At 37.9% G+C, this 19,894-nt stretch overlaps 8 protein-coding genes across 10 annotated transcripts; 5 read left to right on the forward strand and 3 right to left on the reverse strand.

Moving 5' to 3' along the window:
• The first annotated feature begins 1,336 nt into the window (after nt 1-1,336).
• Nucleotides 1,337-1,780, forward strand: LOC145228055 (ubiquitin-conjugating enzyme E2 D2-like). The gene has a single exon (XM_080093029.1). It carries the CDS (start codon nt 1,337-1,339, stop codon nt 1,778-1,780), a length of 444 nt encoding a protein of 147 aa, XP_079949155.1.
• Nucleotides 1,781-2,421: 641 nt separating this feature from the next.
• Nucleotides 2,422-3,616, reverse strand: LOC145230281 (extracellular matrix protein 2-like). The gene has a single exon (XM_080095675.1). The coding sequence runs from the start codon at nt 3,195-3,197 to the stop codon at nt 2,700-2,702; it is 498 nt and encodes a 165-aa protein (XP_079951801.1). The 5' UTR covers nt 3,198-3,616; the 3' UTR covers nt 2,422-2,699.
• A 143-nt stretch (nt 3,617-3,759) lies between these two features.
• LOC145230278 (ubiquinone biosynthesis protein COQ4 homolog, mitochondrial-like) lies at nt 3,760-10,611 on the forward strand. Of its 3 annotated transcripts, XM_080095671.1 has the most exons (6): nt 3,768-4,028; nt 4,444-4,643; nt 5,020-5,128; nt 5,186-5,288; nt 5,372-5,578; nt 7,202-10,611. In XM_080095671.1, exons 1-5 carry the CDS (start codon nt 3,926-3,928, stop codon nt 5,565-5,567), a joined length of 711 nt encoding a protein of 236 aa, XP_079951797.1. In that variant the 5' UTR covers nt 3,768-3,925; the 3' UTR covers nt 5,568-5,578; nt 7,202-10,611. The 3 variants fall into 3 exon arrangements, with proteins under 3 accessions (XP_079951796.1, XP_079951798.1, XP_079951797.1); XM_080095670.1 differs by lacking the exon at nt 7,202-10,611 and having other exon boundaries at nt 3,760-4,028; nt 5,372-5,810; XM_080095672.1 differs by lacking the exon at nt 7,202-10,611 and having other exon boundaries at nt 3,767-4,028; nt 5,472-5,810.
• Nucleotides 5,886-7,075, reverse strand: LOC145230282 (lysozyme g-like). Its single transcript, XM_080095676.1, has 3 exons — nt 6,953-7,075; nt 6,771-6,856; nt 5,886-6,158 (listed from the first exon to the last, which is right to left on the reverse strand). Exons 1-3 carry the CDS (start codon nt 7,056-7,058, stop codon nt 5,886-5,888), a joined length of 465 nt encoding a protein of 154 aa, XP_079951802.1. The 5' UTR covers nt 7,059-7,075.
• Nucleotides 8,465-11,283, reverse strand: LOC145230283 (lysozyme g-like). Its single transcript, XM_080095677.1, has 3 exons — nt 11,154-11,283; nt 9,101-9,186; nt 8,465-8,737 (listed from the first exon to the last, which is right to left on the reverse strand). Exons 1-3 carry the CDS (start codon nt 11,257-11,259, stop codon nt 8,465-8,467), a joined length of 465 nt encoding a protein of 154 aa, XP_079951803.1. The 5' UTR covers nt 11,260-11,283.
• On the forward strand, nt 11,275-15,902 carry LOC145230275 (arylamine N-acetyltransferase 2-like). The gene is made up of 3 exons (XM_080095668.1): nt 11,275-14,651; nt 14,808-15,006; nt 15,297-15,902. The coding sequence occupies exons 1-3, from the start codon at nt 14,331-14,333 to the stop codon at nt 15,644-15,646; spliced, it is 870 nt and encodes a 289-aa protein (XP_079951794.1). The 5' UTR covers nt 11,275-14,330; the 3' UTR covers nt 15,647-15,902.
• Nucleotides 15,903-15,969: 67 nt separating this feature from the next.
• On the forward strand, nt 15,970-19,887 carry LOC145230279 (arylamine N-acetyltransferase 1-like). The gene is made up of 2 exons (XM_080095674.1): nt 15,970-17,035; nt 17,909-19,887. The coding sequence occupies exons 1-2, from the start codon at nt 16,706-16,708 to the stop codon at nt 18,119-18,121; spliced, it is 543 nt and encodes a 180-aa protein (XP_079951800.1). The 5' UTR covers nt 15,970-16,705; the 3' UTR covers nt 18,122-19,887.
• Nucleotides 18,340-19,278, forward strand: LOC145228057 (uncharacterized). The gene is made up of 2 exons (XM_080093034.1): nt 18,340-18,379; nt 18,920-19,278. Exons 1-2 carry the CDS (start codon nt 18,340-18,342, stop codon nt 19,276-19,278), a joined length of 399 nt encoding a protein of 132 aa, XP_079949160.1.
• Nucleotides 19,888-19,894: the final 7 nt, after the last annotated feature.

Below are 19,894 nucleotides of genomic sequence, written 5' to 3' on the forward strand. Positions count from 1 at the left end.
TCAATCACTTTTTTACCAACGAAAGCAAATTTTAAATTGAAAACAAACATGGTGGCAAGGAGGCATCGTAATAACCTGTCGGTTTTCGAGTCAAGATGCCCCCTTTAAAAACATAACTAATTGAGTAGAGTTTCAGGATTGTATGTCGCCAAAACATTAAATGATTGCGGCCGAACATAAGAACTCGGCAAAAATGTACGTTGGAGAAAAAAAATCGCAGGTTATGATATAGGTACGATTGATTGTTGATGTCATTCTGCAATACTTTTCATAATGTCACCAACTGCACAAACCACCTAAATGCAGACAATACAACCCACGTTTTGTAGGGACAAGTTTATTTGTTACGTTTGCTTTTGGCGTTTGTAAAAAATGTTGTTCAGTAAGACGTTAATGTTATATAATAATTAAGTACGGGTCAAACCGAAAAAACAACAGAATATCGCATTTGAGCTTATTGTTTTGATCCACTGTATCACTATACTTATAGTAGTAAAGTTACCTACTACGATAAAGGAAGTAACTGATCTTGTATCAAGCGGCTATGAGCCCTATAGCCAAGTTATTTCGTTAGTGACGTGATTTTGTGTATTTGCTTAGTCATACATACGTCATTGATGGGGCGTGACTCATCAAAATAGGCGGAAGGTGGAAGCGAGTTCATGATCTATATTAAACTGAATTGCACAGTTGCTGGCAGAAAAACAAACCATGTCAGTTACCTACTGAAAGGCCTGTTTAGTTTCGCACTGAAATGTTTTGTTTCCGCGACTTCCAACATATTTCCTATTTACCAGAAAACAATTTCGTGTTACTTCAAGATTTTACAGAATAATTTGCAATTCCAGGGAGACAAAATTCACTCTAAGCTATTGTTAAGACGTTGCAGGTGATATAATCAAAAAGATTGAGTATTACTAGTATTATATTGCAATGTCAACTGTTAAGATAAACAATCAACAATACACATGTAGCTACAATTTGGACGTTTAAATTTATTTGGCTAGATATAATTGTCAGCGACAAGTATGTTTGCCAATAGACATCGCAACTGCTACAAACACGACTTCTAAACGAACGTTTACACCGCAACCGTCATAGCTCTGTTTCATGAAGCGATGACAGTAACGCATACAACGTAGCGGATGCACGTCAAATATAAAACGCGTCATAATATAATTTGGCGTGAGCTCATCGCGCGCCAGCTAGTTTAAGCGGAGGTATCAGCTCTGTTGTTGTCGATGAACACAAAGCGTAGTCGAACAGCTGTGGCGTTACAACAAGGACAAAGCGGACATCACAATAGTGAACTGAGTTTTCGATGTCAGGCAGAGGAATGGCGGCGAAACGGCTTAACAAAGAACTTCGTGATCTAGCAAACGACCAATCAACTAATATTTCTGCTAGTACCGTCGGTGATAACTTGTATTCATGGACAGCTACTATCTTTGGACCACAAGGTACACCTTATGAGGGCGGATTTTTCATGTTGACCGTTAACTTTCCAACGGATTATCCATTCAAACCACCGAAAGTCAAATTTGAAACACGAATTTACCATCCAAATATCACGTCGAAAGGAGATATATGCTTGGATATACTGAAGACACAATGGTCGCCTGCACTTACAATTACTAAAGTGTTGTTATCTATTTCTTCATTATTATCTGATCCTAACCCTGACGACCCTTTAGTTCCTGACATTGCGAGGCAGTATAAGAATGATAGGGAACGTTTTAATAGAACTGCTCATGAATGGGTGGTAAAATATGCAAATTAACTTGTTTATGTTAGTAAAGTAAACCTTTTTAGAAATTATAGATTTATTATAGATGACTGTGCAATAAAGTAATTATATAATTAATTAATTTTTAAGCCTCTGTGTTCATATTGTTAACTACATTGTGACTAAATGTGTCAGTATTTACCTGAATTCAAAGTATTTGAATGTTATTTATATATTGCATTAAGTGTTAAGTTTCTACTTTTTTGTTTCACAGTTTTTCTCGACATATATTTTACAAAACGCAACACATGTTATGGGAAAAGTTTTTGTATTTTAGATGGGCAGAACTTAATATCTGCTTGTTTATGTTGAAGAAATGTGCTGGTATTTTTACAAACTTTTTGTTGTTTCCTAACGTGAGATGTATTTGTGTGATTGCTATTACATCTATAAAAGCACACCTTGTAATTGTAAGTGAAATGAACAGCAATATGTAAATGATTGCCGGATTCGTCTACACTTTTTACAGAAAGTCTAAAGCGAATACTTTGCCAACAATTTGTCTAGAAATTTCAAAAATAATATCTGACCTTTCGCTTCACTCCAGCATCATCAGGTGATGTGCTGAGATTCTTCTTGTTTCACTTTCTAACATAACTTGCCTGTTTTATCCTAAAAATATCAAAATCAACAACTTGAAACTAATAGACTTGAATGTAACTTGACACAAGACTTTGCCTCTAAACAATGATAAAAATACTGTATGAAGCAAATATTATAAAGCAGTGGGCACTTCAGGCTAAAAAGCACATTTGAAATACACTGAAAAAAATTGGTGCATTTCAAATAGCATAAAATTTCAAAAACTTTCTATCGAATATGTATTACCAATTACTTCTTAGAAAAAAAAAATTTGAGGGGCCAACCCTTTTTGTTCAAATACTGCATAGATACATAGTTGAAAAGAAGTGCATTAAGTCAAAATAGTTGTGAACTGACCCAATTTAAACACAGTTTCTTCACCCAAATCATTTCCTTGCATGTTCACCTCTTTCAACTTTGACAATTGTTCAATATGTTCTCCACTTAAGTTGGTAATCAAATTATTTGACAAGTTCAGTCTTTGTAGTGATGGACATAACACGGGTATGCTGGAAAATTTATTGCCAGCAAGGTTTAAATAAGTGAGCTTTTCATGCTGTGAAAATCCATCTGGTAACTTTGAAATGTTTTCATTTGATGCACAAATAAATTCCTCCATCTGGGTAAAGTGCTGTGGAATCTTTGATGAAATACTTTTTAGGTAGTTGCCTGACAAGTCACATTTCTTTATGCTGTGACGGTGACCATCAGGAAGCATCAGAAACATGGCTTTCGGCAATGCAGTAAGCTTACATTGTGATAAATCCAGCAGACCAGTTTCCTTTGCATCCAGACATCGTCTTGCCACCAAAGCTGCTTCTGCTGCCATGTCTTGGAACTCAATGTAGGCATAAAACAAAGTCTCAAAAATGACTTAGGGTTAACTTTAACTGCATGCAAAACTATGCAATCCCGGTAAACGGTGCCCGGCGGCGGCGCACGCACAACGGTTCTACTCCACTGGGTCTTTTAAATTCTGCAGCAAAGCCTTTTGTACTAAATGTTTCGTTTAAGAGCAGCGTTGACCACATTTATTGGCTTTTGCCATTATTTCGCAACATTTGATAGCCCAGTAGATGTTATTGGTTAGTAAATAATAATAAAAGCGCCCAAGTACGCCAATTACACAGCTAAAATACTTTTACTTGTTTTAAATTTGATTTTGCCAGTTTAAAAAGTTTTAGCAAGAGGGGATTCACCGGTATTATAAATTGTCGACATTCAACATTTAACAAATAGTTCAATACTACTGACAGCTGCAATTCGTGCGTAGCTCTTTAGTATTTTGGATAAAAAATACTTAAGCTCCAGCTTTATTTTACTTTAAAACTACAGTAGAAACTTCAATGCACCGGATTATCAAATATGCGTGACAAAAAATCACGTGACCAAATTGTCACTGTTTTTGTTTTGATTCTTAAAAAAAGGTCACGTCCGTTTTTCTGTTCGACTTGTTCACGTGTGTCAATTATTATTGGGACAATAGGCAGGTAAAAGCCAAGTATTTTTTCTGTTACTGACATGAATTTATAATTGGACAGTAGGATTTGTTTCACAATGTCGGGCCTTGCTGCACATCACATTAAAACTACCTTGGCCCAAAAGATTTTACTTGGAACAGGTTCATCGCTTGCCGCTTTGGTCAACCCATACAGAGGAGGTAACAATGTGATTTTGCAAATATTCTAGTTTTTGTCAACAATAATGCGGATGCTTATTATTTTGGTGTAGATCTTGTGATTTTTTGCACTTTAAAATGACATCTTAGCAAGTAGGCCAAATTAGAAATTACATTGCATACAGTGGGCTAAATCTTGCCTGTAAATTTGTTTTGAGCTTGTATTATTAACGGAAGTTTATGGCAGCTGTACTTACCGGTGGGTAAGTCAGGCTTATTATGGTATCATTGCCTTAATATTTCCTTTTCAAAGATTACCTAATATTTGCTTGAAATTACTTTATTTATAAAACTGTTCTGGGTGAAAAAAATTAGCTTTATGTAGCAAAATCACAATTCTGCAACAGTAATACCTCCACTTTTTTTCTTTTTCTTTAACAACCGATCTTATACGCAGACATGGTAGCAGTTTGTGGCGAAACTACTGCTTGCCGTTCACTGGAAAATATCAGAAGCAAAATGATGGAAGATGTGACAGGAAAAATAATTTTAAAAGAAAAACCGAGAATATCAAGTGAAACAATGGATTTAAAACTTCTGCGGGCGTTGCCTGAGTCTACTTTGGGAAGACAATATGTGAAAATGCTTGATAAATATGTAAGTACTGTTTAATAAATGAATTAAATGTTGCAAAGCAATATTTGTTAACATCGTAAGTTTGCTGCAAGCAGTACACTCCGTTTCAACCTTGTAGGTTACATTCAGTGAGGCAGCTGTAAAGCTTCTATCTTCCAACAAACTGTGCTGTGATGTGACTACTCTATCCTATGCAGTCAATATATTGTTATCAGTTGTACTAATGAGACAATTTCTGTCCAAACAATGTATGATTATTTACAAATTATTATTTATTTTACCATACTTACTTGTGTTTATTCATTAATCATTACAGACTGTTTTTATTTTGTTTGTGTGTTCACATTATACTAGATTTGTGTTGTATCCAATATTTACTGAATCCATGGTGTTTCAGAACATAACTCCAGACTCTAGGCTTCCAGTTCGGTTTGTAGATGACATTGAACTTGCATATGTTCTGCAAAGATACAGAGAGATCCACGACTTTAACCATTTGCTACTAGGTGGGTTTTATTGACAAGCACAGTTGTATTAATATGATTTTGACATGAATTGAATAGGACAACCAACAAACCTACGCGGGGAAGTTGTAGTAAAATGGTTTGAAGCTATCCAAACTGGATTGCCCATGTGTTGGCTGGCTGCTTTGGGTGGTTTAGCTAGGTAAGTCCACATTAGATGTGTCAGTTTTGATACTATATTCACACGACAATAGCTGGTTTGAGCTGGGTTTTTTTATTACTTAGGCTAAACAGAAAACGGAGAACAAAACTTTTAACGGAAGATTTGCAATGGGTCATTTCAACTGCACAAAATGCCGAATTTTTTATGAACTTTTATTTTGAGGAGCGTTTGGATCAGGACATTGATGAATTCCAATATGATGCTGGAATCACTGCACAAAAAAGAACAACAAAATTAAAAAAATCAAAATCTGTGTAGCATTTCTTCAGGTTTGTGTTTATTGTGTGTTTGTGTTGTGCACTTTTTGCAATGACTATCTTTTGTTTTATACCTTAATAATAACTGGCAGTGTAGTGCAATTTTTCTAAGCAAAGATTGTAGTTTCAAAATCCCGACATGTTCTAATAAGTGCTTTGGAACACTGTGGCAATTTTGAGAGGTCTTTTATTTGGCACATCTATGAATTTTCTAGTGGTTGATAAACACTATATTAGCAGGCAATGACTGTTTTGTTATCGTGGTTCACATGGTTAGCTTATTAACTTTGCCAAAGAATTCTCACATTTCCATGTAAGTCTAGTAACCATTTTGACGAAAGAACGAAGCTCGCTTCAGAACATCTTTGGAGTAATTTCCCTGATAGGTATTGGCATCAACGTTGTCGGGATCAGTCACACCGAATTCGCCGCAATTGTACGCCGCAATCCCGCCCTGGTACTTCTGTTGTTTTGTCCAACTGGGATGCATCTCTGATACTTTCTTGATCTTTTTTCGAAGAATTTTACAACCTTGATCTATGTGTTCAGCCGAATAAGGACCGCCTCGTAATTTGTACCAACGATCGTCAACCTTTAAACGTAAACAAATACGAAAAAACGCATCATCGTCACATTTGCGTTGTTAAACAATTGCGGACACAGCAAGGACACCGAAAAAAAACTTGGGCTACTAAGTCAAGTGTCGTGGCATTTGAATGGTGCTTGAATTCCGGTTATGGTTCGGTTCTTCTGCATGATCGCAACCGACCGCACGAACCTGGAGGGGGTACGTCCGGTTGCATAAGGCGGTGGTTAAACCCGCGGGTTCCGCTGGCCAAATGAAACCCGCCTAAACGAAAACACAAGCGCGATTCCCCGGCCCAAACAGGAGTGAACACCGAACAAACTAGCCGACTTATAATCTTTCTGTCGAAACTCAAAAAAATTCTAACATTTCGTGACCTTAAGAAGCAAATTTAAAAACAGTTAAGTTCATCAATGGCGTAATGATCGTTTTTTTCCTGAAAAAGGGGAACTTCTGCAAAATAAACCATTTTTACAGGAATAATGTACAGGTGGTAGAGATTTGCTTCAAAAATGGGCTTCGGGGGTTCTAGAACATGAACCACAAATAGGACAAAACCTTGAGCACTTTTTTTAAAAACAGTCGAAATAATGGGAAGGAGCAAAATTATTTCCTTACCTGCATTAAACCGTATCCGTGCCCATCAAATCCATAACCTTCCTTGTCCAGCGTTCTTCCACCGTTACTCTCACGGCTTATGATGGCTGCAACACAATTTATGTGGCTATTACATGTTAATAGGGTAGCTGTTGTAGCAAATCAGATGAACATTGGTTGCATTTCATGGTTTACATGCTAACCAGCAACAAGCGAAGGCTTTAGATCGTATTCGTCGGCAGAATCAGCGATGTAACATTTGTACTTCACCATTGCTTTTAAATCTCCTTTCAAATCAGAGTCGGACATATTGCTTTGGTTTAAAATTAAATCCTAACATAAAACAAAAAGCAGTAGAGCGTAAGATTTCGTCAGCATTTCTCAAACTTTGTTGCACAAATATCGAGAAATTCCTTCTAAATTTTTCATGGACTGAATTGTTTCTTTTCTAGAATTCTGTAGGCTACAGCATTTTTTGATGTATGGGCTATTGTTGAAACTGTGCTCAAAACTAGATCTAGCTTTAGTCCGTTCGCCAACAAACTGTCTAACGAAGCGGCTACGAGCCCGGTTTAATCCTATAGGAATGCGAAAGCGGAACTGGCAATCGAAACCTTACCAATCAATCGAAGTCTTTGATACACGCCAGCCAAATACTACTTGGTAAACATTGTCTGCAAGGAAATGGTACAACTCTCGGTGGGCGTTTGGAGTTTATGTACACAAACCTTCCTGTATTGGAGCTATTCCATAATGTAGAAGTTGTAACCTTATTTCAAATTCGAGCCAATTTACGACTGTATAATGAAGTGTAAATGGCATTTGCTTATGACCATAAATAAAGCGTCATATAGGCCTAGTTAATTTTTGTAGAGGTGTGAATGGACGTTTCCGACACTGATTTTGGGGACCGCAAAATTTGCATTCAGACAGCCTTAAGTTTGCAGAACAGGTTGTATGGATTGAATGTTATCTCATTTTGACCATAACTTCGTTGCATGTTACGAGTTCATGTAACAAGTAGTTGCAATATGTGGAATGTTTTTGTAACTTGAAACAAATGGCTCGCCATAGCTTTACCTGTTAGTTAGACTTACACCTTGGGTCTATCGCAACGAACGGTTGAGAAGCCTTTTTTAATCTTCATAACAGCGCAAGTGGGTGGCGTTTTTTGCAGAATGCTCAACAACGCAGCGTGAGTTTAGTTTCGCCTCACGTGACTTCCACCTCAATATGTTAACACCACGAGGTCACCGCGAGCGCTAGAAATTGTGGTGAAAGAGCATTTTGTCGACCAACACATATCATCAAGTATATTCCAGTCAATGAACCTAGTGATGAAAATTTTTTAACAAATAGGCATCATACAGTTTTGTTGCATGGTTTGCGTTAAGCGGACAAAACTTTATTTTGACAAATCAAACATTTATTTTAGGGTGATATTTTAAACTCTTCGATCCTATAAAAACAACTGTGGTTTGACTTTGTGTTCTAAGCTTGAAGAAGAATGCTGTATCCTTTTTGTTATTCGATGATTGTGAAAAATTCGCTTGGTGTACCGTAAACGGGTCTGAGTGTTTATAACGTCACACGTGAACAAAAATAGCCTCTTGTTACTGCAACGGTTTCAATGCTGTTGCAAACTAATGTATCAAGTCATTCTGTTCCTAACCAATAATATCGCATATTCAGCTCATGGGTGCTTATATATAAGCCTAGTAGCGGTTTTGGCGAAAGAACGAAGCGCGCTGAAGAACATCTCTGGAGTAGTTTCCTTGGTAGGTCTGCGCATCGACGTTGTTCGGGTTCGTCACGGCGTTTTGCCCGCAATTGTACGCCGCAATCCCGCCGTGATACTTCTGCTGGGCCGACCATCCCGGGTGCATTTCTGAGACTTTGTCGATCATGTAACGCATAACTCCACAACCTTGGGAAATGTTTTCGGCCGAATAAGGACCGCCTCTTATGGTGTGATAGCGGTCGTCCACCTTTAATGGTAAATAACAACAACTTAATAGCGGTCAAAGTGTGGAAAGAAGTATTAGTAGCCACCACTGGGCACCGCACTTTGTAAATAAGAAAATCATTGGGTAAAAACAAAACAACTAGGAGTCAACAAAGATGATTTTTGCATCTACATGAAGAGAATCCAAAAATACGATAAAAAGTTATTTTTGTACTGCACGCAAAAAAATGTTGTCAGGCATATAGGCTATTTGTTGCTCTTTCAACAGTTACCGACGTTTCGACGTCCCATAATTGTTGTTTCTGTTACATGAACACATTTAGATTTTTCGCCAACCAAAGTATACGGTCTTACGATCCACTTAATCACAAACCCCATTTCTAACCTGCATTACGCCGTAACCGTGCCCATCAAAACCATAACCTCTGCCGTCCAGCGTTCTTCCACCGTTACTCTCACGACTTATGATGGCTGCAATAGAGAAAGTTAATTTGTTAATTGGTTAGCGACTATTTTGTGGCCTGTACTTTGGAACTGACCCAGGTACATTTTAGCCGGGATATTTCATTGTCCCACATTAGTAATGCTCAAACTGGTGCTGCGACACACTAATGCGCCGAGATTTTTTATAATGCTGTGCAACATTAATTTTGCGAATTGGGCAACCTTTATGTTATGTTTTGAAGTTATAGGACGAAATATAAACATGCATTTCCACGCTGAACATTAATTATGGGTCCCCTTCCCTGAAGGGGACGCATCTTGATTTCACTCTGTTTTTTTCTGTTTTTTTCTTTTTTCCGCCGAAGTTTGTCCATGCACTTTTGGCATGAAATCTTTGGTGGATTTGGATAAAACTTTCACAGATGGTAGATATAGTTATGTAGATGTGCCATGTGCTTCGCCTGACTTGATAACCCCAATATTTACCCCGCTAGCCCCCAAAATGTAAAAAGTTTTTGAAAGTTGCTGCGCACCACAAACGAAAGATTTCTCTGGTGGAATAGTATAATAAAGACAACATAGTACTTGGTAGTTGTGTTGGTGCATTACTTGAGGACGTTTTTGCACATGCCAATCAGAGGTGTATTAACAGCCTTATGACGTCAGAAGGGTTAACAAATGTTGCTAATAACACCTCTAGCGGTCTAAATTTTAAACTTTGTCCGATTTGGATAAAATTTAACATGACTTTTTATTGGATCATTGTGGTTTCATATTTTATACTTTTGGGTGTTGAACCCCATCAGTTACCCCACAAACCCCCTAAAATGGGTGAGTTTTTTAACGGTGTTAAAATTGAATGAATTGTGGTCAACTTGTAGAGTTTGTCATTTATAGGTGTCAATTGTTGTGTTTAACCTTGTAGCCCCCAATATTTACCCCTCTAGCCCCCCAAAAAGGGTGAATTTTTTAAACAATGTCCGAATTGGATTAAATTTCGACAGTTTATAGAGTGTGCTATTTATAATTGTTGATTGTTATTTTTAACCTTGTTGCCCCAGCATTTACCCCGCTAGTCCCCTAAAATGGGTGAATTTTTAAAAAGTGTCGGAATTGACTGGAAATTGGATAGCTTGTACAATTTGCCATTTATAGGTGTCAATTGTTTTGTTTAACGCTGTAGCCCCACTATTTACCCCTCTAGCCCCCTAAAAAGGGTGAATTTTTTATACAATGCCTGAATTGAATGAAATTTTGAAACTTCTAGAGTGTGCTATTTGTAATTGTCGATTGTTATGTTTCACCCTGCAGCCCTATCATTTACCGCACTAGCCACCGACAATCATGAGCAATTCGCCATTGGGAGCTGATTGTTGTGTTTTAACCCATTTTCTTACTATTTCATATTTTTTCTCAGATATACCATATAATAGAAAAACCGTCAAAAATGTATGAATGGAATGAATTTGAATAGTTTGTACTCCATATAGCACATTTATTGATGCACAGGTCCGATCACTGGGTTTGACGTTACAATACCAAACCTTCTCATAGTTATCTCTTGAAATGCATTGTTTACAACTTTGCATGTGTGGGGACCCATGAGTTTCTGCTTGCAGAAACAACTAAGGTTAAAAAAGCCGGTGGCCAATATGGGACCCAATATAAAATAAGCATAGGTAATATATTATTGTTTTAAAATAGGTTATAATGTATATGCAATGGCAATATGTGCTAAGCCACCCTTCTAGTTAATTTCGCTTACTCAAATTTATGGCATTACAATTGCACTAAAACAATCAACAAGCCGGAAATAGCTGCGCAAAGTCGAAAGGTTATAAAGTACAAAATACTGCAGATTACAATTGATGGATACCGTTTTGTAAAGGCATACAACTTTGATTTTTTTTTGCGTTTTGTGCCTGAAAGTTGGCGACAAAAAGTCAGCTTTCCGCTAGCCCGAAAAGTTAGAGAACCACTAGTCACATGCTTACCAGCGACAAGAGATGGCTCCAGATTGTTTTGCCGAGCTGAAGAAACGATGTTGCTTTTGTATTTGGCCATGGCTGCCAAGTCTCCTTGAAGATCAGAGTGAGACATAATGCTTTGCTTTCGTTACTGTTACTACCTGAAACTATAATGAGGCGTCAATTTGAAAGGTGTAAGCTTTGGTGTTTGTCATTTGTTTACCCAATCTTCAAGTCGTATACAGTAAATACATTTGTTTATCTAACAAGCGTTTTTAACCGGATGCCAACAGTTGCACGAAACTTTACTTTGTGAAAAGTTTTAATCAGATAAGCACGCCGTTGGAAAAAAAACAGTCTAACTTCCTGTAGGTCAAGCAATGCAGCAAAATTTATTTCGATTCAGCTGTTGATATCGCAAGTTTATCGAACAACTGACGATCATACAAGGGCCACGGGCCCATTTAAATACTTTCGTAACGCGAAAGAGGAACTAATAATAAAAACCCATAAATTCAATTGAGGTTCAGACACCTCCGCTATATTACTCGGCAAATATTGATAAGGGAAGTAAAACAAAACTTTCGGGGGCGTACCCTCGAAAGTCAATTATGCTGCAAGAATGTATGGTGCAACATTATGTGGGCGTTGTGCATCATCTATTGAAAGGCATGCGGTACTTTTGAAGTTCAAATTTGAAGAGCATGTTGTGAGCACGAGGCTCTCACGTGGTTGAAGTGGAAGTCACGTAAGGCAAAACTAAGTTTTCGCCGTGTGGTCGATCTTTAAGACAGCGCAACCTAGCATGTGGATACATGTGTTACATGATATTTACCACGACAAGAGTCTATAAATTTTATGCTGCATTAAGTTTGACTAACCTTATTTAAAAATTATTTGTGTAGAAGCATTTAAGGGCACGCAAATTGTTGTTTTCGACAACATATATAATATCTATCTAAACCACGAGTTTGCGCCAGTTGACCATATATACTGTAGTGAAAAACACGACGCAGCAAATGTACTGGGCTAAACTCAAAATTTTTTTGTTTCGTCTGAATCAGATTTTCTAAACTTCCTTTATGTTGTGTTTGTATCGTTTCTAGCTTTACACGGAGGTTCACAGACCCCTAACATTGCATTAACCTCCAAACTACTTATTGGCATGCTGGATTTTTCATTCATCACGACTCGACGAGAATTTAGTTTCGCCATACGTGACTTTGAACTTTGTGTTCAACGCGTACTTGCTGGAATATTTGTAAAGGGCGACAAATCTTGTGGTAACCAACATGATGCACAATTTTGTGCTAGACAGCATTCATAACAACGCAATTATGACCAAGTTTCACTGAATTAAGCTGTATTCCCTTGGAATACCATTCTTCAGTTGGTTTTGTTACGGTAATCACTTGGTTATACATTATGCCCAGTTAAAGAGCAATGTCTAGGAGGGCTTAGAATTCAAATAAATTTGTCCCCCTTTTCCTTGATGCCCGATGCACATGTTTATTGTGTATTTATAATCAAGACCTGATAACACGTTACCACGTTCCACATTTGCACTACGCTTACAACGTCCTGTTTAAACTGCATCTTACATTAATCTTTCAAGTAAAGTTTTAAAATATAAGTCAAAGTAAAAATAACAAAAAAATACTTCTGAAAAGAGATAAAATGAATCAACATTAGATAGCGGCTTGGTCATTTGCCTATTACGCTATTCATTATTTATCATATGGCTGCGAGAGTTTAGTTACGTCACGCCTGTCATCACAAGCACCTATTAGTGGTTGCAGAGTAGACTACATCAGTTAGGGGTTTCCAAAGAACATCCTGTGGCGATATTCAAGTCAAGTCAAGTTTTTGTTTGCATTGTCACTTCATCATCACATTTCAAACGTACTGCGACAGTCTGTTGTGTTGCACACGGCGTGTCAAAGTTTGAAGTCTTTAAAATAGGATGGAATTCATGCAAGTGTATTCTGCATAACTTTGCTCATTAAAAAGCACATTAACATGGTTTATTACGTTTCAGACCTTATAAATACGCTCTATGACGCCACAATTTACCACGTGCTAGTGTGTTATAAACCTTTTTGTACAAGGTTGCAAACTTGCATATTTACACACGATGATATCGGGTAACGTGGATCCTAATATCTGTAGCATGGGCCTCAGTACAAAGCACGCCAACTCAATTGACACTCAATTCGTGGTCATGTCCAGGAAGCGAAGTATCAGTCGAACAAACACGAATGGCCCAAAAGCGTTTGCGTTTCCATGTCCTAGAACTTGTCCAAGTGTATTGAAAAGCGGGAAAGATTGCCGGTTTTAGTCGTCATTTGCAAAATGTGCTGATGTACACAACACCGATTGTCTAAGTACAATTACCAACAAATGTATTCTTTACATTTAACCCTATTAGCAGTTTCTTTATTGACCAAGCACGTTTATCATTCCGAGTACATAATCGCAACATCCGTAAAACCATCATAAACGCCAACTACAGCATACGATGTGACACTGGATTATCGCTAGCGTGCAAACAAGGTAAACGCCTTTCGACATTACTGTTAGCATTCAACCGTGACGTTTCAGTCAGTTGTGCAACAGGTTTGCTGCGTTTGAAAAACGTTGTTGAGCTAATATCCGGACTGTTAGATGTTCAAGATGCGGTTACTGTCAGTTGCTTACACAGGGCTGGGTGTATTTTAACGCTTGTGTTACAAAGTTTTAGTTAAGTTAGAGTTGATTTACTGAACAAAAGCTTGAGTTAAGTAGGTCATAGTTTGTTTACACAATTTAATCGTGATTTTTCTCACAGACTAAATGTGGTTGTTTTCGGTTGCTTACACAAGGTTGGGCATATTTTCCAATATTCTGTTGGACTTGATTGACTGACTAAAGATTTTAAAAAGTAGGTCCGAGTCTATGTACAGTTTGTACACAACTTAAAGAGTATGGTTTCAACCAACAGACTTAAAGCACATGTTGGGCAGCTTCCTTTTTTGTACCTTTGAAACCTACAGGTCTTGAGTCGAGGGCAACTTATTGTATTTGCTTTAGCTTATTTATTTACATGTGTCGTCTCTATAAGTTATTACTATTTAAAGTTTTCGACGCAAATGATTTAAATATCTTGCCCTCTCGCTACCTCAAACCGTAAATAACTTACAATAACATTATAAACGTAAACTTGAAATGGATGTGGAAAAGTATCTTGCGAGAATCAAGTACTCTGGGCCGAAGAACGCCAGTCCAAACGCGCTAGAAGAATTATGTATTTGTCAACTAAACCACGTTCCATTTGACATACTCGACATGTTCGGCGGACCGCGAAAAGTGTTGGACCTGCCGACGATTTACGCCAATGTAGTTGATCGGATGAGAGGAGGGTATTGTTACGAGACGAACGCTTTGTTCGGTTGGTTACTGACAAATCTGGGATTCAAGGTGGATCTACTGGCAGGGCATGTCTGGGCAGAAAAATTTGGCCCAAAATTTGATCACATGGCTTTGATGGTAAGAGCTTTATCTGAGAGACATTGTGTATTTTATTCTACGAAAACAAGCGTCAATTTCTGAACTTTTATGTGACATCATGCCGTATTACTAGGCAAACTAAGCTGGAGCCGTACTGTATGACTCAGCAAAAATATATTTATGTTTAATTGACAGGTCACGTGTGATGACGGTTCGAAATGGCTTGCTGACGTAGGGTTTGGAGCTTCGCAGAGTATTAAGAAGCCTCTGCCGTTTGTGGAAATGCAGGAAAATTCCCAAATTGATGGATTATTCCGAATTCGACGATGGGAAGGCGGTGACGGCGATGATTATGTTCTAGAACGAAAACAAAAGCAAGTACACAATAAAACAGGTGAAAAAGTCGGTTTAACGCCGAGGGCGATGCCTTCAGTGTTTTAGTTTTGTTTGTGGCGCACTTTGCAGTCAAAAACACAAAAATGGTAAATTAGTTAGTACTTATCATGATGGGGAGAATTCTTTGGGCAAGTTCGTTCGTCTTGGCTGGGGTTTTAACACTATTACACCATAACAAGTTAAAACTGGTACACTTGCCGACTACTAGTCTAGTTATTGTGCTCTATTAGATCATTTTGTTAGAAATTTTTGATTAAATTTGTTGGTTAAAGTTGTTGGTGCTTGTAGACAGCAACTTATACCGTGAGAAGCTCGTCAGCGACCCCCAGTGGAATGTAGCTTATCGGTTTGATACAAAACCGAGACGTATGGATGATTTCAAGTCAATGAACGAATTCCAACAAGACGACCCTGACGGATTTCTTAGCAACAACACACTTTGTAACAGGAAAATTGATAACGGCGACGTGGCGCTCTGGGGTTGGGTGGTTCGTACGAAGCGATACGTGGATCCTTATACTGAGGAGATAACTAACATAGAAGTGGCGAAAACTGACAAAGAACTAAAAGATCTTTTGTTGAAATACTTCGATGTAAAAGTGGACTACGAAATTTCTGTTCAAAACCGACATTTTTAACCTACATATAAAACTAAATATAATTCAAGTCCATATACGCTATTGCTGCCAGGCATAATATCAAATTTATAGAGCTCCTCTGGCAACAGTATTTTTATTCCGACGTTTTCATTCGTTATCGCGCAGTTTTTTCTTTGCGTTGTGACGTGCTTGCGTTTAATTCTTTTTTATCGTGTACTGTTCTAGTCGCATCCAGTGATATTTACCCTGATAAAGGCGGCGCCGAAACATCGGAATCAAAATGCAGTTGCCAGAAGAGCTCTGATTCGTTTTCGGGAAGCCCGTTTAGGCCCGAAAGTTTGATTATACATTGAAGCCTCGGGAAAGACCAAGACAACAAACACAATGGACAGCAATAGACAATTTGTCTCGGACAAGGCGTTTTAGGGCTCTTTGGCATTAGGTCAGGTCCAGCAACTAGCTACTTAGCTATTTAAATTCATTCAAAAATAATACTGACACAGCAGAGTTTAAAGTCAGGCCCGTTTTTGGAAGAAACCAGAACCCGGCCTAAAAAGCCCAGCCGGGTTTACTACTCTGATTTGCGGCCTTCGTTTGCATATCAAAGTTTAACTTTCCAATATTGTTTGTTTAAACGTTTGCACGGTGTAACATTTTTGAAACCTAACCAGCTTTGCACAAATGCACACATTAAGCAAACATAGGTAAATATTTGTCTAGTGGACTGCAGTACTTGAAAACCTCCTGAAAGTAACTCAGTAATTGGCTTGCAAACTGCACACGTTATGCCAATCTGTTGTGAGAATAGTTTGTAGTAAATTAGATATTAAAAGTTGTAAGAGCTTAAAAAGTGCAATGTTTATCGTAAAGACCTTCATGACGTAGCAAATTTGTGAAAAAAGTTCATTACACCATGAGTCAGCAAATTAGTTTTATTGGATAAAAGAAGTATAGGCATGTTGATGCAATTTAGGTGGAGAACAAAATACGAAAGCAAAATACTGGTAAAGTTAGCGCAGATCATATAACACAATCAAAGACCAGTTTTAACAAAACGTTTTATTGTGTCGGTTACTGTGCAGCATATAAGTTTTAAGCATGGATGTGGATCAGTATTTGAAACGTTTGAAGTACAACGGACCAAAGGACAACAAAGCTTCAACTTTGCGTGAAATATGTTTGTGTCATGCTCGTAATGTTCCATTTGAGATTCTCGATATGTTTGGGGGTCCAAGAAAGCGACTCGATTTGGAGAAAGTCTACCGAGATATTGTTGTCAATAATAGAGGAGGATTTTGTTACGAGATCAATGGGTTGATGCGCTGGTTGTTGTTACAATTTGGTTTCGAGGTTGTAATATTTCAGAGTCAAGCTTATGTTGTGGGTACAAAGTCGTTGTACCCTGAGTTTGATCACATGACCATGCTGGTGAGTTGTTGGCCATCAGCAAGTGTGCAAGTATCATTAAAAGGTCGACGTTGCCTTGCGCAACATACTTAATGCCTTAATTACCGTGGTGCTGCGGTTTCTAACCTGTTGGTCGCAAATCCAACTTGGGTCACCTGACAATTTGCCTGGGGTCGCCTAAGGCAGTGGTTCCTAACTCGTTTTAGGACATGGACCACTAGACCCAATACAATAAACTCATGGACCACTTCACTGTTGAGAAAAAATACAGTTGATGTTAATGTATAGCCTACTATAATTATATCCTTGGGGTCACCGCAACTTAGCAAAGGTTATCAAAGGGTCATGGCACCAGAAAGTTTTGAAACCGCTGCCGTAGTGGCTCCCAACCAGGGAGGAATTTTAATAGTTGAGGGGAGGAATTAACTTTTTTATGTGCTTTGTTAACATACACTTAAGGTTTAGTAATATAACCTGTGAAGTTGGAAAATACCCAATTTAAAATGCTTTGTGTGGTTTAGCATTTTCTATGTAGTGTACCGGGAAGAAATAAAAATGTTTTAAATTGATAAGGGGTTCGTCGAAAATGGTTGGCAATCAACGCTTCAGCGGAAGAGACCACAAGTAGTATGCATTCTTCCCTCTTTTAAATTTAAATGACAAAACTGGCAAGTTTAGAAATCATCAAAGTATATTAACTTTGTATTCTTCTGATAAACTGCGTTGTTCATTCCGTTTTTGACGAGTTGAGTTTTAAAGCAAGATAATTAAACTGTATGAACAGAACTACTCTGCGAGTTGCCTTGCGTTTTAACTCGGAGTATACGAGTTGCGAAAATGAACCAACAAGTCAAAAACTAATTTCCTAAATGGTTTGCACCTTTCGAAACGCAGGTCACGTGTGCTGACGGCTCGCGCTGGTTGGCTGACGTGGGTTGGGGAGGAAGTAGTTTTAAAGAACCTCTAAAGTTCGAAGTCATGCTTGAGCAATCACAGCCCAACGGAACGTACAGACTGGTTCAGTTGAGCGCGGATGAATATGTGGTGGAAAAGCGCGGAAAATGTCACATAAAGTTTACGCCAGGCAAGTTGTATTGTTTAATGTAACCACTGAAGAATAAGTCGACACAATCTGATAAGGAACGTATTTTATTATTTTAACAAACACATGACAACAGAGTTGAACTTAACTTTCATCGACACAAGAATATCTTGTTGTTTTGAACTTTACCAACTTTAAAATTTATGTTTAAACCCGAATGAACTAACTTTTCACACAAACAACTTCAAGCCGTCGTCTCTGTTCCGTGTTTTATTACCTAAAAATGTCTACAAATAATACCAAGGGTGTTAATACGACTGACCGTATTTACTCGATTGTAAGTCGCATGTTGAGGTGTTAAAAAAATAATGTATGCCGCCCTCGATTTTAAGCCGCAAGCTGGAATTTTTGATACTATTGTTTGGTAATAGATCTTTATTGTTTGTAATAGATGTTGTTACATAGTATAACTATTTGCTCATATCTGTTAGTTACGTTAATAACTGTAGCCAACAAAACGTATATCGACGTATAATCTGTACATGCATACATGTTTTGAACCCCAAATAAATTAAAAATTTGTAGTGTAAAAAATAGTATCGGTATAAAATTAAAATGTAAGCCGCCTTCGATTGTAAGCCGCCCCCGATTATAAGCCGCACAAACGGCAGCTAAAAAACAATACAAGCCGCGGCTTGCAATGGAGTAGGTACGGTATAAGTTTGCTGGTGTGTTTTAATTTGCGACATCTCACATTAGCTTGATTCTGTTATGGAGTCATTCTCACCAGCATCTTTTTTGAATTTTTACAAACTTTACCATTTATCTTGAAACCAAAACCATTTTTTCTGTCTGCTATTCAGACGGCGATAAAGTAAGAGACGAGAAGAATTACCGCCGGTGGGTGTCTCTGTACAAATTCGACACTATTCCTCGTCAGTGGAGCGACTTTGATGAAATGTGCAGCTATCAGCAAGACAGCGACAAGAGTTTTCTCAAATACAACACGCTCATATGCAGGGAGACTGAGACAGGCGACTTGACTTGGTGGGGTTGGAGGTTGCGAGAGAGACGCTACATAGACCCGGATGCTGAGGAGACTGTGATGATCCGGACTGCCAGCAATCAAAAAGAACTTCGAGAAATGATGAAAGAATATTTTGGCATTGAGATTGATTTTCATGTCAATGTTCAACTTCGGGATTTTAAAAACTTTCAGTAACTTACTGTTTTGTCTCCTGTAGCAATTAGAGAAAAGCAAAGTATTTCAAGTTCCTAGACTGATTTCAACGATGGCTGCAATGATGATGTCACAACTGATGAGACTTTATTTGCCACGTTTGTTTGCTGATCAAACTTTAACTTTTAAATATTGTTTGTTTAAACGCTTGCACGGTGTTGTGCAACAGTGTTACATTGCTGACACATAGCAGCATTGTATAAATACACTTTTGAAGCAAACCTAGGTTCATATTTTTCTGGTTGGCTTGTGGCAGAACTTTGAAACCTACTAAAAGCAATTCGAAATATTGTTAGTGATTAGAGGTTCTGTAAAACTGTACCGGGCAAGTGATAAGCTTACAAACTGTAAACTTTATGCAATGATAAAGTGAGAAGAGATTTTGGATACCCGAATGTTAAAGTTTAGAACATGAGAGCTTTTTTAATGGAATGATTATCGTAATAACTTTGCACCAAGTTGAGTGAGCACATGCGTTATGTTGAATATGTTTGAATACTGCAAGAATAATATATTGAAGAGATTTAGGAAGAAAATAAACTTTGGCAGCAAAATACTGGCGAAGTCAATGTACCAAAGACAGGATCAAACAAAAACG

Source organism: Phallusia mammillata, chromosome 5 (assembly GCF_965637545.1).
Source record: "Phallusia mammillata chromosome 5, kaPhaMamm4.hap1.1, whole genome shotgun sequence".
Taxonomy (NCBI): domain Eukaryota; kingdom Metazoa; phylum Chordata; class Ascidiacea; order Phlebobranchia; family Ascidiidae; genus Phallusia; species Phallusia mammillata.

Bases quoted from the DNA above. Each gene is read 5' to 3' on its own strand.
- LOC145228055 (XM_080093029.1), top strand. From the start codon at position 1,337: ATGGCGGCGAAACGGCTTAACAAAGAACTTCGTGATCTAGCAAACGAC.
- LOC145230281 (XM_080095675.1), bottom strand. From the start codon at position 3,197: ATGGCAGCAGAAGCAGCTTTGGTGGCAAGACGATGTCTGGATGCAAAG.
- LOC145230278 (XM_080095670.1), top strand. From the start codon at position 3,926: ATGTCGGGCCTTGCTGCACATCACATTAAAACTACCTTGGCCCAAAAG. The intron at 4,029-4,443 runs GTAACAATGTGA...TCTTATACGCAG, and splicing joins GGTCAACCCATACAGAGGAG to ACATGGTAGCAGTTTGTGGC. The intron at 4,644-5,019 runs GTAAGTACTGTT...ATGGTGTTTCAG, and splicing joins TGAAAATGCTTGATAAATAT to AACATAACTCCAGACTCTAG.
- LOC145230282 (XM_080095676.1), bottom strand. From the start codon at position 7,058: ATGTCCGACTCTGATTTGAAAGGAGATTTAAAAGCAATGGTGAAGTAC. The intron at 6,857-6,952 runs GTTAGCATGTAA...ATTGTGTTGCAG, and splicing joins AAAGCCTTCGCTTGTTGCTG to CCATCATAAGCCGTGAGAGT. The intron at 6,159-6,770 runs GTAAGGAAATAA...TTACGTTTAAAG, and splicing joins ACGGATACGGTTTAATGCAG to GTTGACGATCGTTGGTACAA.
- LOC145230283 (XM_080095677.1), bottom strand. From the start codon at position 11,259: ATGTCTCACTCTGATCTTCAAGGAGACTTGGCAGCCATGGCCAAATAC. The intron at 9,187-11,153 runs GTAAGCATGTGA...TCTCTATTGCAG, and splicing joins GGAGCCATCTCTTGTCGCTG to CCATCATAAGTCGTGAGAGT. The intron at 8,738-9,100 runs GTTAGAAATGGG...TTACCATTAAAG, and splicing joins ACGGTTACGGCGTAATGCAG to GTGGACGACCGCTATCACAC.
- LOC145230275 (XM_080095668.1), top strand. From the start codon at position 14,331: ATGGATGTGGAAAAGTATCTTGCGAGAATCAAGTACTCTGGGCCGAAG. The intron at 14,652-14,807 runs GTAAGAGCTTTA...TTTAATTGACAG, and splicing joins TTGATCACATGGCTTTGATG to GTCACGTGTGATGACGGTTC. The intron at 15,007-15,296 runs GTGAAAAAGTCG...TGGTGCTTGTAG, and splicing joins GCAAGTACACAATAAAACAG to ACAGCAACTTATACCGTGAG.
- LOC145230279 (XM_080095674.1), top strand. From the start codon at position 16,706: ATGGATGTGGATCAGTATTTGAAACGTTTGAAGTACAACGGACCAAAG. The intron at 17,036-17,908 runs GTGAGTTGTTGG...TTCGAAACGCAG, and splicing joins TTGATCACATGACCATGCTG to GTCACGTGTGCTGACGGCTC.
- LOC145228057 (XM_080093034.1), top strand. From the start codon at position 18,340: ATGTCTACAAATAATACCAAGGGTGTTAATACGACTGACC. The intron at 18,380-18,919 runs GTATTTACTCGA...TCTGCTATTCAG, and splicing joins GGGTGTTAATACGACTGACC to ACGGCGATAAAGTAAGAGAC.